The sequence below is a fragment of the Numenius arquata genome, chromosome 5 (assembly GCF_964106895.1).
Source record: "Numenius arquata chromosome 5, bNumArq3.hap1.1, whole genome shotgun sequence".
Lineage (NCBI taxonomy): Eukaryota > Metazoa > Chordata > Aves > Charadriiformes > Scolopacidae > Numenius > Numenius arquata.
In genome coordinates, this window is record NC_133580.1 from 36223332 (window position 1) to 36240257 (window position 16926).

At 40.8% G+C, this 16926-nt stretch overlaps 1 protein-coding gene across 1 annotated transcript in view; it reads right to left on the bottom strand.

Annotated features, from left to right (window-relative positions):
* Positions 1-3173, bottom strand: part of MMRN1 (multimerin 1) — a 45849-nt gene extending 42676 nt beyond the window's left edge. The window contains exon 1 of the mRNA XM_074148106.1: positions 2650-3173. Within this exon, the coding sequence (XP_074004207.1) occupies positions 2650-3173 (524 nt within the window). The remainder of the gene's footprint in view (positions 1-2649) is intronic.
* Between the last annotated feature and the right edge of the window lie 13753 nt (positions 3174-16926).

A 16926-nucleotide genomic window follows, 5' to 3' on the forward strand; every position in this document is an offset into this window, starting at 1 on the left:
AGTAAGGCACACAACTTCCTTCAGAAAGGGGTATTTAGGTAATTAAGCTTGTACAGTGGGCACATATTGTACCTTTTGGGTAATCTGACAGCCCTGGAGAATCCCCAACCAAGTATATGTATTGCTATTTTAAAATTTATAAATCTATTAAAACCCAAATGCTCGTTCTTGTTTCATTTTCCTTCCTCTTGTCTCTCCCTGACCTCTCTCTATTGTTCCTTTTCTATGGAGCCTCTTAACATCAGCATCTCTGCACATCTGTTAGCACAATGGGTTGCCATAAAGAGTCTCAGGCGGTTCCTACAAGGTCAATCAAAAACTCAGGTTGGAATACAGAGTGTAACCAAAGAGTTGCTTTAATTCCAAGTAAAATCAAAAGGCAAATTGTGCTTCCAAGTTTCCTCAGAGGTAGTACACTTTACAACTATGAAATCTGCTATTGAGTCATTCATGCTGTGCTCAGGCATTAAATGAGTAAACTTTGAAGAAAGCTGTATGTCTTTATTGGAAGTTTTACAGCATGTCTTGCACTTTATCTGCTATAAAGATGCAATTATTTTTTTTTAAAAAAGAAAATATACGCTACAAATGGATTTAGGGCGTAGTCAATAACACCTGTACATAATAAATAAAAATGCCTTTGTCTTATGCATACTTTCTCAGCAGTAGCTTTCCAGGTGTTTCACAGCAGTGATCGGTAACACTGAGCACACTAGACTTGGCATTTTTTCATTACTTTACTGAAAAAAAAAAAGAGTCACAAGCGACTTGATTATTAATCCAGGTCTAATTCTTAAGGAAAGGGAGACAGAATAATGAAGTGACTTAGTTCAGTCACAGTCCAGGTCAGTGACAAAACTGGAAGAAAAGCTGAAATCACCTTAGCTGATTGTAGAAACACCCATATGCGGTAGGAAGACCAGGCTTGTAACACAAGAATCTTCATATGGAAAGGAACGAGACACACCTAGAGTTGTACACCCTTGCTAGACAGTGGCTATGTAGCCCAGCAGTTTGAGAAAGAGAGTGGGGATTCAGCATTACGGGGTTTCATGCCGGGGTTTCATGCCGCTACATGTTCCTGTAACATTGATATGCAATCCTAGCTTTATCTCTAACTCGCTCAATGGACTGAAAAAAAAAAAAAAAGAAGGCCTTTGTACATGTTACAGAGCAGGTTGCTCCCCAACCACGAATGAAATAAGGTGCCAGCCGATACAAGATTTGCTTATTTTGCCTCTCCGGAGTTGCAACCACATCGCATTGTGATAAATAAAATATGAGACCTTGTTGACCAGAGACTAATTTTTTGCTTTCTGTACTTATATCTTATGTAGAAAGTAGAAACAATACCTGCAAATTCACGGAGATTTTCTGAAGATTAATTTCACTGGAATACTATTCTTGACAAAAGTTGAGAAAGCTAAAGCTTTAAGGTTAGCATATGTTAAGACCTATTTAATGGAGATGCAGTTATTGGCTCTCACGTAGAAAGAGAATTCACTTAACTCAAGTTAACTCGGACACTCTGCCAAAGACCATAGTAAGGTGTTGTAACAGATAACATTCACAACTGAAGGAGTGTGCTAGGAAAGCTATCTGGGAAACACAGCTCCTTACTGTGTTACCGCTTCCAGACTGAAGCAAAGGACTCCTTTCCTTTGGGTCTTTCTGCATCATTTCACTTATGCATGATCCAAAACGCGCTCTGGTCAAGGGGAATCTTTTCTTTGAGTTGAAGGAACATTTGCTCACAGCCACATGTCACAAGATAATTGTAGGAGTATTTCGAGTGGTTCATCTATTCTCTTTTGTGTGAATCTAAGAGAAAGAGTTTTTCCTCCTTTTGGATGCTAACATTTGGGCAAGTACTATCAAAAGAAGAAATCTATATATATTCTGAAAGCCCGGTCTCCATAAATACTGTGGAAAACAACCAATTCTTTGTGTCTTCCATTTTCTACCAAGCAGCAATTAAGTGAATATCAACAAGTAAGGGAACCTTGCAACATCTCCAAAGGAACAAAGGAAATAATTGAGTGTTCCACAGCTATAAAACTAGACAGTACAATCTGATATACTCTGTTATGCGTAGCTATTATGTATTAAGTTATACAGCTCTGAATGCACATTCACCTGCCTTTCCATAAGGTTTTATCACAGAATAAGGTGTTTCAAATCGTCAGACATTGATGCATTTTGTACACTTAATTGCTTATATTTTCTATTTAGTGGAGAAGTTTACAAACACAATAATCCTTAATAGATTCCAAATGAAAAAGTGCATTTGCAATTTCTTTTACCCACAAGAAAAGAAAGAAAAAAAACAGCAAAAATTTACTGAGCATAAAACAGGGAGGCATCTGTTGTAGTCCTTTCCTACCCATATGTGATAATGACTTTCCTGTTGGTTTTGAGATAACTAACCTGAGGAATAAAATATTGCAGCATTTACTCTGTTACAAATTTATGGGTTTGACTGAGTAAATACTGCAGGTTTGGTCCCCTGCTTGTTTTAGATGGTCCTTAAGAAGAAAACAATTTTACTGAAATGACTAGAAATTTGGGGAATTATTTTGCTGGGAACAGGAAAATAGCTATTCCTAAGCAGTACCTAGGAGACAGGAAAAAATACGTAAATCTCCTTACTTTCCCCTGGTAGTTTCAAAGCTGGATGCTTTGGAGATGTCCTGCTGGATACTGGTGATACCAGTGCTGTGGGATGATGGTTTGAGAGATCTGTTCCTTGTAGCTGTATTCCGGCTTGTAGTGACTTCTTGCTGGAAAGGCATCTCTCTAGCATTGTTCTGTAGAGATGTCGCTTTGCTGCTGGATAAGCTTCTCTTCTTATCTTTGTCAGGATCACCATCACTGTGTCCACTTGACTGGCTTGCAGGGGTAGAGATTGTAGGATTGGAGGCTTTCTTCACTGCTTTCATTCCCAGAGTCTTGTTTGAAGATGCAAAAGGAGGTCCCTGTGAGGCACTCCCTTCGGCAGCGTGGCTCTCAGAATGGGGTGACCCCACAACTGTGGTTGGAGATGGAGTCAAGTCTGAGTGACTTGTCTGGGTTTCACCATTCTGGTCTGTGGTCCAGAACTTTCCGGGAGTATTAAATCCAATGCTGGCACTCTGTAAGTGAAATAGGACCAGCAAGAAGATTATCTCCTTCATTTTGCTGTTTTTTAAATGCTACAAGTTATCTCACATTTATTTCCCAAACAAGAAATCCTGTAGCTTCTCCCTCCTCCTGAGCTGCTGCTCATACAGCGAGCCTACCCAGAGGATGCCCTGACAGGCTTTATTTTTGTAGAAAGGAAACAGGTTTTGGTTTCAAAACTGACGGAGGAAGCCTGGTTTCCTGTTTCTGTGGATTCCTCTGCAACCTGTGACCCCTTGGAGAGCGGGAGCCTGGCAGCCTTTGTGGGAGGAAAAAAGAAGTTTCTGCAGAAGGCACAGGATAAAGATTAATAGCACAATAGAAATGTGGAAAAATATGTTCTGTGAAGTCATCCTGAGGGATAAAAACTGAAATTATTAGGTAATTTTCCTTTCACATGTACGTGTACGGAGACTTGTCACATGTGCCCTTTGGATGGTTCATACTTGTGACCTTGTTATTGAAAAATAGTTGGTAAAACTGGTGTGCTGCGTAAAGCTGAAAGTTTTCTGCGTCTCCTCTTTTGTTTGAATGTTTAAGCTCACTGCTGCCAAAAGTGGGGAGATGATAAGGAAGAGGTTCACACTATATTCATCATTGTACCACAAGCCTTCAAATATAATAATTTACCTATTGGTCATTGGTCATTGCTGCATCCTATTTCTGGAGTTCAATCAACGATGTGTATGAACTATTTCTATAGTATCATTTCCCATAGGTGTACTTTCAGATTCTCTGGGGTACAAGAAACACCTATGTGGGCCTGGCAGAGGTGGCATATGATCTATGGGAGACACGTGCCCTTCTGAGACAGGGTACTTGAGGGCATTTCAAATGGTGTTAAAAGCTTACATAGGGGCAACTGAATCCCATCCTAGATCCCCATTGACTGTAACTGGAGCTTAGACACCTAGTTCACATGCAGATCCATATTTATGAACCTCTAAATCCATATCTCTAAAATGGAGAAATCTCCCACCCGTAGACAAGACTGAAAGGAATATCCTGGATCACTGAGTCCATTCCTCCCCTTTTACTGTGTACTTTTACAATTAATTAATTACAATTAATATTATTCTAAAGTAGCATTATTCTAGAATAATATTAATTGCAGCTTAAACATAATATTGGCAGCTTTACAGGTAGAAAAGATCTGGGGAGATGGATATTCCATACAAAGAGTAAAGATAACTTTTTACACCAGAAGGGTAGACAAATACTGGAGCACGTTACCCCGAGAGATAGTGGGATCTCAATGACTGGAGATATTCAAAACTCAACTAGACAAGACACTGAGCAACATGTTCTAAGCCCTGCTTTGAGTTGAATTTTGGACCCGATGACCTTTGGATGTCTTTTCCACTCTATATTACTCTATGAAATTATGCTTGTTAGCTGCCAGGTTGAATACTGCAGTCAGGGAAGAGGAGAAGGATTTTTTCCTCCTCTAGTGTCATTCTTCAGCTCTCAGAGATTAAGAGGAGTTAGTTTCTTGTTGAAGGAAAAGGCAAAGGTAATTGCTGAAGACATTGCATAGAGGAACATAACACGAAATCTTAAAGTAGGGAGAAAGCAGTAACAGAATACACCTGTCAGGAACCAGAGATCTGAGAGGGCATTGTAAACCTGTTCAAAAAGCCTCTAGCCACTGACACAAGTGCTGCACTAAGGACTATGGACAATGCATGTGTAAAAGCAACCTTACACACCTGGGAGCAGAACCGCATCTCCTGGGCATGCTTCATATTATTTGAGGACTGCCTTTTCTCAAAATAGAAGCAAAATCCCCATTCCAAGGAAGTTTGATGATTAGCAGTGACACCATGAAAAAGCTGGTAAATGACTTGCAATTCTTTTCAGAAGATATTTAAAAAACAAAACAAAAGCACAACAAAACCAACGCAAACACAGAGGATAAACCACTAGCTCTTATTGCAGTCAAGTAAATCTCTGTGGTGGCTGTTCCTGTTGAAAGATTTGGATAACAATGCCTTGCTTTCAGTTTCCAGGTGATAGTCTGATTTTAGGTGTGCTGAAGGGTTGGGTTTTCAATTTGCTATGATTTAATTTTTTTGTTTTATTGTCTTGGTAAAGTGTAGGCTTCTACTATACAAGTGAAACAGATGCTATTTTGTGATACAACATCTTAGCAAAGAAATGCAGTTGGGCTTTCTTTTGGAGACTTTATTTCCCTGCTCTTTTTCTTATTCATAGTGAAAATCTATAAATGCCATTTGAATGTAGGACACAGGAAAGAGTCTGATGAGCAATCTCATTTGAAGGCTAACATAAGCTATTTCATGTGAGTGTTTCTCTTTTTGAGCTCTATATCTGAGATTTTACCATTACGTGATTTAACATTTGTTATCCTTTCTTTTTAGAAATCCCAAGATAAAATGAGAGATAAAATAGTCTTGACCTTATTTGCAAATTAAATGCTAGCTGGCTTTAAAAAAGAAAAATCACAGCAGCTGCATACTGTATTTATTTATACAGTCGGAGTGCCTAATAACAAACAAAGCTTGTATTCTGCTCTGAGTTACTCCACTGCAAGTGTTAATTCTGCCTCTGAAGTCAGGGAAGCAACTGCACATTTCCACCAGTGCAGAAAAGAGCAGTGTAGAAGAGTCTGGCTTTTGGTGGTTGGTAGATTTCATTACAACGGGGTTTATTTCCCTGTCTGAATACTCCAAAATGAAAATTTATTGTTTATATTATTTTATTAGTACATGTCTGGGCTGTTGATTAAAATAAAAAATTGTTTGAAGCTGTTTTTATTTAGCAAAATGATCTTGGAACTGTAAGAAACTCAGGATATCCATTTTCAAATTGCTGCGTGCTGGATCTGAATCCCAAGCTCATTATAGATAGTATTTCAGCGTTAGTTCACATCCAAGCGCAGCTTGTCTCAGCGCATATTGAACCTAGGAAAGGATAAGCACTTGGATGCATTTGGTGAAACTTAGATAGAAATAGGTTCAAAATTATCCTGAAAACTCCCACTCAACTTGCTGCTTACTCCTTTATGCATAAATCCATAGGTGCCACATTTTTTTTATTATTTGTGTAGCAGTATTACTGAAATCCCTGCATGTTAGGCTGGCCTCATGGGTTCTTATTATAAAATTTAAAAGTTGACCTTGCAGCAGAAGCTGGACCTCAAGTTCCCAATCCATATTAAGTGCCCATCCCGGGGTCTACACTCATGCATGCTGTTGTACACATATTCTTTCATCCAATGAGTCTGAACTTCTATATATATTGGCACACTCAGCAGGAGGGATGAAGAGTCTCTCATCTCCCGTGAGAGCACAAGACAGTGAAAGAAGCAGTGTCCTGCCTGAGAGGTGGAAACAGGGTCTGAAGATTCAACTGTACTCCTGGGGGTCATTTAAATCACCAGGATATATTACATAACAGAGCAGTACCCTTCTGCTCACAAAAGAGTTATCCCTATTTGGTACCATGGAAGAAAGAACAGTATTTATTTTCAGGGTCACAGCTGTGGCTCTCCAGATAAGGCAAGTACTTTACTGAAGCCTGAGTAAGCTGACCAAAGGCTGGGATTTTAGAAACTCTTTTATATTTAACATCTGCTAATGGCACACACTCAACACGGTGACTTCAGACAAATCCCTGCTCATCTCATTGAATAACTTGAACCATCTTCAGGGACTTTCAGCTCTCCCCAAGCACTGCAAAGGGAGCATCAGCTTCACTCTCTTCTGCAGTTATCAGACCGCATAGCCACTTTGGCAGAGCTACTGTTGATTCTCCAGATTATTTAATAAATTCTATAAACTCACCTCTGCTACACTGCCATGGTCTGTCTCATAGCTCTCTATCATCCTCAGTCCTTGGGGTTTACTAGTAGTGAATCTATCCCCAGTCTTAGTAAGAGTAGTCCAAATCCACAGGGACTTGGCACCCTAGAACTATCCGAGCCAAGGACTGCACTGCCAGATCATCTTTACCTATGCTGGCAGCTACGACAACAGCTGTAGAAAACTGCTCAGATCATGGGCTGTATGCCTGCTTAGCACCTTCTGTCACAAGTGCTATGGGTAAAAAATACGAGTTTCTATGTGAGAAAGCTGGTATTGAATAGCACTTTATTCCACTGCTGTGCCTACTACTGGGAGAATTTGGCTTTCCCTTGTCCCAGATAAAACACAGTTGTATTTTAGATAATTTTTCACATTGCTTAAAGTACCTCTTGGTACCAGCTGAGCTGGTCCAGTGAAAAGCCACTTCACTTTCTTCTCTCATATACAGACAGGATAGGGCAGCACTAAAGACATGAAAATAGGCACATCAGGATCAGGAAGAAGAAATCACTTCTGTAGTCATTCTGCCATGATGCAGAATATTCTCATCCAGTTATATGAAGAGCTCTAGTACCCCACTATATCAGCAAATAAAGTTTCTTGTTCTTATCATAATGTTTCCCCTGTAAGCTCCAAGAGCATATTCAAGGCTTCTGAGCAATTCTGAATCCCCATATTTTACTTTTTTTTTTTTTTAAGTTAACAGCTCGTATCCAGTGCATAAGGCTGGTTAGCATGAATTAAAAGGACACAGTATAAGAGATGCTATCATGCTTAAAGTGGCTACGTTTTACTGGTTATAACCATTGTGTACTTAGACAAGAATATTTCTCCATAAGAGTCAACCCAGGAAGTTCAAATTTTACATCTAAAATAAGATTCAATGAATCAATAAAATTTCTTTAGTTTTGTTTTGATTGCATAATACAGTCCACTGTGTCCCTCTCAAAAAATAACTCCTTTGAATCTTACTTTGCTTAGAACAGTAGTAACAGGAAAAATCATTACTTTGTGTAGAAAGGACATAGCAGCAGAGGCATTTTCCAATTAAAGGCCAGTATGTGTAGTTTGCATGGTTACAGCATGAATTCTTAGTGATTTTGATGACTCAGCTGCAATCTGGCTCCAGCTAAGGCAGAGTCATATTCCAGCATCAGCGTCACTCTTGATCAAACTAAGCAAACAAAATACCCTACAGTATTTGAGTATACCTTTGCTGATGTATCATGTAATAGCTGTGATTTTAAAGTGTATTCCAATATTCTTTTCCTCTGCCTGTGGGCCAGTTTTTAGACTTCAGAGACGTTTATGTATTGAAAATATCTTTTATGTGGGAAGTGTGGCAGCTGATGAAGGAGATTGCTCTCTGCTTTGCTCTAACTTCAGCCTATCCTTAGGGCAAAATTGACATCAGGTAAGTGGGAATTGGCAATGGTCTGGATTACTTTTTAAAAAAACAACCCTGTGAGCTCTTCCTAGCATTTCCTTTCTAGAAATGGTTTTTGATATGCAAGTATACCGAAGAACACCAGGATTTTCCTAGAACAAAAGAAATAAATTGTTGGTGCAGAGCTCTAACCTTGGCCATTTCCTTCCCTGTACTGCCTCCCAGGTGTGATGGAGGCACTGATCTTCAGTGAGCGTTGTAGCCTCTTTTAGCAGCCTCTAGGGGATGGTGCTAAAAGACAGTTTATCTTAGGGAATGATCACACTACTCTGGAGAACAGACCATTTCCAAATGCTGAAAGATCAGCAAAAGACATAGGAAAGCAACAGTTACTTTTGTAGCCTTTAAATCCAACACTAAGAAAAGTTTGGCTAGCCCGAGGAGTCAAGGCTTTACTTTCAGGAAGGTGTGGTTAGCTGGGAACTAACCCAGGGCTGTGACAAAAGATCAGAGGAGTAAAAGTTTCCTCTAGTGGTAGCACACATTCACATCTGTGCTGGGCTGCTTTCTTACAGCTGAGTGTGGCTCCACACGGAGTGATCAACCTTCCCGAGCAGCGGTGCTGCAAGTGACTGGAAGAGCAGCATTTACCTGAACACTAGAAGCATGGTTTGTCTGTCTGTAGGGAGGAGAAGGCAGATCAGGATGCTTCCAGTATAGCTTTGGTAGCAAAAAGAAGGGAACAATGAAGTGAGAGAGAAGCAACTGAAGGGGAACAGGGCAGCCAAAGGAATGGAAATTTGGATTTGCAACTTTGACTGAGCTTTCCTAGAGCTCCGAGGTGCTTTTAATTCTAAGCTTTTCCTGATACGGATGAAACAAAAAACTTCAAACAGTAGAACACCAGAATAACGCCTTCACTGCTTTGTCTCCAAGGGCTCTCCAAAGAGGTCCCTCTCCTTCCTTATATTGTGTGCCTGTGCCGGGATGTAAAGAAGCAGCAGATGAGTAAATGAAATGTGCATCAGGGCTACTGCTGGCCTCACAGAAACAAGGTGGGAGTCCAGTGTAAGGTGAGAGACCTTTCTACCCTTGCTTTCTCCTTTCCATTGCCTGATATATAGTAAAGGATACCTAGGACATTTCAAAAGTAGCAGCCAGAAATGACCTGTTATTATGAAGTTAATAAAACTGGCAAGTCTATCAAGCTGCATGAGGAGCAGCGTACAGTTTGCTATGTCTGCATGCTGGAAATATCAGACTGAAGTGATAGTTGATATTCCTCCCATCACTGTGTTTCTTATAACTGCTGTTTCCATGGCAAATATACAGACTTGGCTTTCTACAACCACACTCCTTTATCACTTTTCTTGTAGATATGTATTTCATAGAAAATAGATTTCTTCCCCCCCTCCCTGTGCAGCTCAGTCTGGAATGAGAGTCACAGCTTGTTTAAGGGACGGTGAGAAGCCATTTTTTTAAGCAGAAGGAACTTTGTACAAGGTGTGCAAAGAACAAGTCTTAATGGATACAATCAAGATAAAAATTTGCTATGAAAAGTCTGCATGTGATTTCCTAAGACTACAGGAATTCTGCTTATGATGTTTTGTTTTTCTGCATTTTGCTCATCTGAGGCATCTATGGGTTGATTTCTTTTTCATCATTTTATACACAGAATTGCTCTGTTTCCATTTTCCAGCACTGAGGTCTCAGTGTTGCAACTAGTAACGCGCAGATAACTATGAAGTGCTTCCATTACACATCAGGCTATGGCCTGGTGCCAAACTCTGCCTGGGGCATTTGAAAAGGCTTAATGGGATGGAAACCTAAAAAGGAAGGTGGTAATACAGCTGTAAACATTTATATCTAAGTTTACCTATAATTCTGTCTGCTAATTTTTTCTGCTGTGCTTGAAATTTGTCCAGGTTTGGTTGGATACGTGACTAGAGCTTGTCACTGTTCGTAGTGTGGGTGTATGAATTGCACAGGAATAAATGTGTCAGTCTCTCGTTTTTGTAGTGAGCTTTGGTTTGATAATGATGTTCTAGTTCAGTAGGGAAAGAAATTTTATTTGCCTGGTGTTTCCCAACTGGCATGTCTGTGGCCTGAAGTATATTGGGTCAGGCAATGGTAGTGTCTTAATTTCATTCAGATGTGACTCAGAGGTAGGTTGCGTATCCCAGAACTGAACTGGTTAGTTGCACATTGCAGGGAGATCTGTAAAAGTAGCTTTCTCTAGAGTCGAGTAGTCCTGTGGCAGAGAGATGTTTTGTCTAGCTGTAGCTGTAACCGGGTTTTTATGTGAATAGGCTTGGTAGAAGAGCTGAGGATGCAGAATGCCTATACAAGAGATTAATCTGATTTGCAATGGCTGGCTGGAGCCAATGTCCGACACTGATTTAAACCTACTCAGTCTCTTTTATAGGATTTGCATCATCATGTTGTTCACCCTTTTCCTCTACTTATAAAGATACTTAAGGATCTATGTTCCTTAAGATTCAGCATCTGAAAGTAAGGCAAATTACCGCCAGACATGTCCAGTGAGGTTTAAATTTCCTAGTCAGAAAATGGTGTATAGCCATGGGGAAGGCCTAAAAACATGGATTTGTCAGCAAAGATATTCCAAGACCACTGACATTTACTCTTCATTGTAGCCTTTGACACAAGAGTTGAGAAATATCCTTTTCACACAGATTTAAAATCTCACATTCTGCTACTGTGGGGATTGCTACTATATAGGGCCGTGCTTTGTTTTCCTGGAAACCTTGATAATATGTGAAGCTTATCTATATTGAAAGCTTCTGATCTTGCAACAGAAGGATGTTATTCCAAGCTCTAGGAGTGAGCCCTCTGCTATTTACAGAGAAGCTTCCCCCATCGTATGGAAAATAGATTTGAGAGACTTTTCTCTGGCCCATGCGATTCTATTCCTAGAAAATTAGTTAGCAGTCTTGACATGCCCTGGGAGAAAAACAAAAGGAGGGCAACAGGAACCTCTGTGTGCAATCCCCAATTTGAGCAATTGTAGATTTGTTGTAGTGACTAATTTTTCCCTTGAAACCAAAAAGCGAAGGAGGGTTGACTAATGTGCTATGCAATGGTTGCTGCATCTGGGAGTTTAGAGTTGGACTGGAGCCTGAAGGAGCCTAATTTAGAAAATAATGAGCTTTGGGAGTGAGTACTAAATCTAAATATATGCATGTATAGTAGCCAGGACACAATAAGTGCCACATGAGTGTTTGGATTTGAAAGGTCTCTCTTTTTTAGCTGTATCAGTAAGAGGAAAACTGGAGGTTAAGAGTGGGTCAAAGTAGGTAACAGCAAGCAGTAATGTCCACCAGCAACTGATTTCAAATGGAAGAGCTGGAAAACCTTGTATCAAGTATATAAGCATGATTCCTTATTTCTCACCCTGGATTCTTTATTTTGTTCACATTTCAGATTGAATCCCCAGGAGCATGCTAGTAAATCTACAGAATAGGTTTATTTCTTTAAAAAAATGAAGTCTTATTTCCTCAAAATGTTTGGGGGTTTGCTGTTGTTAGAAAATCCCCAAATTAATAAAGTGTGTTTTTCATCACCATGCCAGTCACCAGTGGTGAAAAGATGAAAGGGAAATAAAAAGAAGAGAAACAAATTGAATAACTGAGAAAAAGCTTTCCAAATAAAAATCTCTTACAAAACAAAACAAAAAAGTGAATGTAAAATTGCTCCACTTCGTAAGCTAAGAATTTTAAATTTCAAAGCTTCCCGTGAAACCCTTTACCTCTCTTCTGTCAGTTCTGCTACAAAGCTAGACTGGAGATGCATTGAACCTGATATGTTTTATCATGTGTAACTAAAAGGTAGGACCTGCTACCAGCTCTTTTAGCAACTGAGAAATGTAAGACTGCAGTATGACACCTAGCATGGTGTTCCTACAGGAGGTACAGCAATGTGGTCCTGAATGATCTGTCTTCTGTGCTTATGAAAAGATCAGGCAGCATCCCTGAGCCTTGCCAGGAAGGCACTGAGATTTGCTCAAGCCCTCTACATAATACTCAGACACTGAAAAAGAACAGAAAAAGACGTTTTCCAAGCATTGAGCAACTACGTAGTTCAAACTTGGTACAGGAGCAGCAAAGGTGCTTCGGGAACACAACCTCTTGGAGTGCCCAACATGAACCCATTTTGAAATGGACCAACAGAAGAATTAGGAGTGAGCAAGTCCTGGTCTTCCCTTCAAGGCTAAGACTTAATCCACCATCTCCATTTCTAGATGGAACAGGAAACATCTATTATAGAAGGTTCTTGATGGGCCATAAGCACCAGGATCTCTCAGAGATCTAGAAACAACACAGCAGCCACTAATTAACCAGCTGCTTCTTGGCCTGGGAGGGTGGAGGCCTGGATATCGTATATTGTATTGCAGTGAATATCACTGGTGAGAAAGGTCATGTAACTTTTATACATGATTTTAAGCTCTTCCAATCTAATTTTAACAGAGAAAGAAATCCTCTCCTACTCTTACAACATTTGCAGAATTGCTTTCTCCAGCTGATCCTACTGCATGTGCAAGTGTCTTTCCACTCCTGGAGAATGTTGGAGCTCTGAGCCCTTTGGGGACTGATTATTTCTATCTCCCCTAGCTCTTTTTTTCTATTCAGGGGAAGGGGGATAAGCTTCTCTTCCTTTCTCTGTACCAAAAAGCATTTCTGGATTTTCTGAACTTGTTTTGATTTCCTTGAAGCTTTGTTTTATCTTGTTTGGTTGTAACAGTAATTAGCTAATGACCAGTTAATTATTACTGACCTTGTTTTAGTGTTTGCTTAACTTTGTACAATTGTATGATGTAATACTTACTGTTATCTCTACTTGTACACAGAACAATAGAAAGCAGCTATTGTGTGTAGAATGAATTATCTATGACTCTCAAATAAAATGCAACATAAAGGACCACAGGCATAGAATCAGAGCAGGAGCTTTAAAGCACAGGAAAAACATCGTATCAGAGGATCCATGACTACCAACAGCTCAGCACTGGTCAAGTATTGGTTATCAAAGGAAAGCAACTTTGGCAACTGAGTAGAAGCAGTTCTAGTGGCAAGGGAAGAGAACAAAGAATTAGTATATCACGGAATCATGGAATTTTCAGAGTTGGAAGGGACCTCTAGAGATCATAGATCTAGTCAACATAGATCTAGTCCAACTCCCCTGCTAAAGCAGGATTTCCTATAGCACATTACTCAGGACTGCATCAAGGCGGGTCTTGAAAATCTCCAGAGAAGGGGACTCCACGACCTCCCTGGGCAGCCTGTTCCAGGGCTCTGTCACCCTCACTGTAAAGAAGTTTCACCTCGTATTTAAATGGAACTTCCTTTGTTCCAGCTTGTGCCCGTTGCCCCTCATCCTATCACTGGAAACCACTGAAAAGAGTCCAGCTCCAGTATATAACATGTTAAACACACAGACGTGGCTATAACATGATATCACAGACCAAGGAAGAAAGAGCAGACTCTAGATGCTGGTACCAAACATAGAAATGACCCCAACCCCAGATCCGGGGGCGAAAAGGAAGAATCAGCACCCCATTCCTCCCGGAGAGGAGATGCTGACTGTGATGGAACTCCCTTCCCGTGGCCTGAAGCCATCAACTTTCATACCCAGAGGGGCAGTGAGCTGAGCATAACACCAGAGGAAGACATAGGTTCTAGGAAGTTTGTGAATATGGCATTTTTAACTGTATTTCATCTGTACTGTGTAAGTATCATTGTAACTGGACTAAAAATAGTCTTTAATATGGATGCAACAAATCGGTAACACAGTGCAGAGCAGAGTCTTTGCTGTGAGTACAGACTGGAGGTAGAAGGGAAAAAACATCAGTGTGTGTTGTAGCCCAGCACAAGCCTTGCCAGTAACTGGGACCATTCACCAGGGGCGTTTCCAACTGCTGGAGGGAGGCGTTCAGTGATTTCGTTTCTTGTAAAAGGAGTCACTGTCAATGATGTGCATTGCTGGTGAAAATCCAAAGAAAGTGTCACGGAACAGGGCAGGCCAGGCTGTTCCCGGCTTCCTGGGAAACTCCACAGTTCTATAAAATGGGTTGTGTGGTCTGCTGGGAAATACAGGCTTGACAAATTTACGAGGCACAGTAAAATGAAGTGATGATGGCTTATTCCTGGCTTTTCAAACTGCTTGAACTGAGCGGCACATTTTACTGCTGTGTGGCAGGGTAGGGCCTAAGGTACTTGCTTACGATTGTGTGCGAGCAATGCTCACCCTTTGCAATAATAAAATTTTCCCTATGAGCCCCATTTCAATTTCTACATGTTCTGCTTCACTGTTGGTTTGCCACTGCCAGCTACATTTGCTGAGTTTCAATCAGTCCTAACTGATAAATTTGTGAGCCAAAGGGGTGGAAATGATAGCTGTACTTTGGGATGATGGTAGCTGTTGCTGTGCAACAAAATATGCATATCTAAAGCAGCAGGCTACAGCCTTCCTAAAGCCACTCAGGCGGGCATTGTAGGGTATGTAAAAGAATATGGGAACACCTGACTGAAGGTGCATCATGATGCTGAGTAACCCACAGTGGCAGGCAGGTAATAAATGTGGTTAATCCATAGAATCTATGTATACTCCCTTTAGTGTGCCCCAGAATTCAGCCTCACTGTTGTCTGGCTCAGGTGTGGGGTGGCAGTGCATCACAGCTGCCCTAACCTGAGTGCTGGGTGTCCTTCTTAGGGCCACCGATAAACTGGTGGAGAAGCTGAGAGGTGGCTAGGAACCCCTAATTTGAGCAGGTTATATTTCTATGGGGTTTTTTCCCCATTTTTTATGGTGAATTTTATGTTGGTAAAAGAGGAATGAACCACCTATTTACTCAGACAGAAGTAGGGAGACCCTCAGAAGTACAAGCCACTCCATTTTAGTAGTATGTCTCCAAGGGGGTTTTGAAGTCTTACACTTCATAACATATGGAAAATCATTAAAAATTAAAATGTAGTTGTTCTTGCAGTATGAGATGAAGAATACAGGTATTGTAGACATGGATGTGAATGAAGTACTCATTAAGTATTTTTTTATATAAAATAAATTGGAGTGATTAGTGGCAGACTTATGTTATCATTATTTTCATTACTCATTTAATTTCATCACGTGGAGTTGCTCTTTTCAAAATTGCTTGTGTTTCTAACACATCCAGATCGCGGCAGCTCCCTCTCCTCTAACCCTAGTCTGCTTAACCTGGGCTGTGATGAGTCTCCTGTATGCACAATAAATAGGAGTTTTGGCTTAGAGCAGTGACAATGTTAGTGCGACAATATGCCTTCAGATTGCTCTGTCTCAAATTATAAATTCAGTGTAAAGAAAACCTTAGTCCCTCTCAGTATATAATTCCTCCTTTTGTTTTTAGTTTCCTACAGAGGGAACGCTATTTCAATACTGTTTCACAGAGATCTTCACTTTTTCCCCATAGAATTACCAAGTCTATACATTGTATTGTTTCATTATTATGTCCTAACATTAAAGTCCATACCTCCCTCTTTGAATCTCAGCTGACTTTGGTAGCATCAAGGCTAGTTGTGAGATAGGATATGGTTTTAAACACATATAAAAGGGAGATGATAAAATCACACGTTTCTTATGGTTACTTAAGTTGGTTAGCTGCTCTTGTGCCCTTCTCCCTGTGTTGCAATCATAGGCTCTGTGGGGAGCAGTCATCTCTGATGGGACAGTACTCATCATGAAGATGAGAACACATCCTGTATGCAACTTTTAGATAGTAAAAGTAGTTAAATGGAGAAATCTTTTGCAGAGAAAATAAGTAATATGCAGCCAAGCCCCTCTATTTCTCTGGGTCCTGAGGGCACAAAATGGCCTTATCTGCCCTGAGCAGCTTCACCTGCCCCCACTGGGTACCTGTGCTCAGCCCTAACTCCAGCCTCCTGATGGAGTGATCCAGGCCACCCTTGTCCCCTTGCACCCTTGTCCCCCTGTTCTGGTTGTCCCTGGGCTGGCAGGAGCCCATTGCTGCCACCAGTCCTATCCTGCCTGTCAGCAAGGTCCCTGTCCATGATGGAGCCACCCAGCACCCTATCCCATCCCATCCCTGCTGCGGGGGGCAGCCCCCATGCCTGATGCTCCCTCATGGTGAGCTCAGGCACGGCTTTGGGACCAAGCTTAAGGACTCCTATGCCCTTGCACAGGGGATATGGTATGAGATGGGAACCCCAAATGAGGTTACTCAGGGCAGTTAAGGCTATTGGTGCCCTTAGGGCCATGATGCTATTCTCATTAGCAATGCAAATATTCATACAGTCTCTTTATGCTGCCCTGAGATCCAAAATGTTTGTTCAGAAAGAGCTTTGTTGCAGAGAAGCAGCTGTGTCATGTGCACCCTTGTAAATCTGGGGATATTACAAAGCTCAGATATTGAACTGAAATCCCACACTGAAGACGGTGACAGCCTGAGCGTGCACAAAGAAAATTACATATTTTAGCATGGAGCATTGAACCCAGTGCTAATGGCACAGTCGGTCTAAACTGTAATGCAGGGTTTGAGACTTTTTTCAT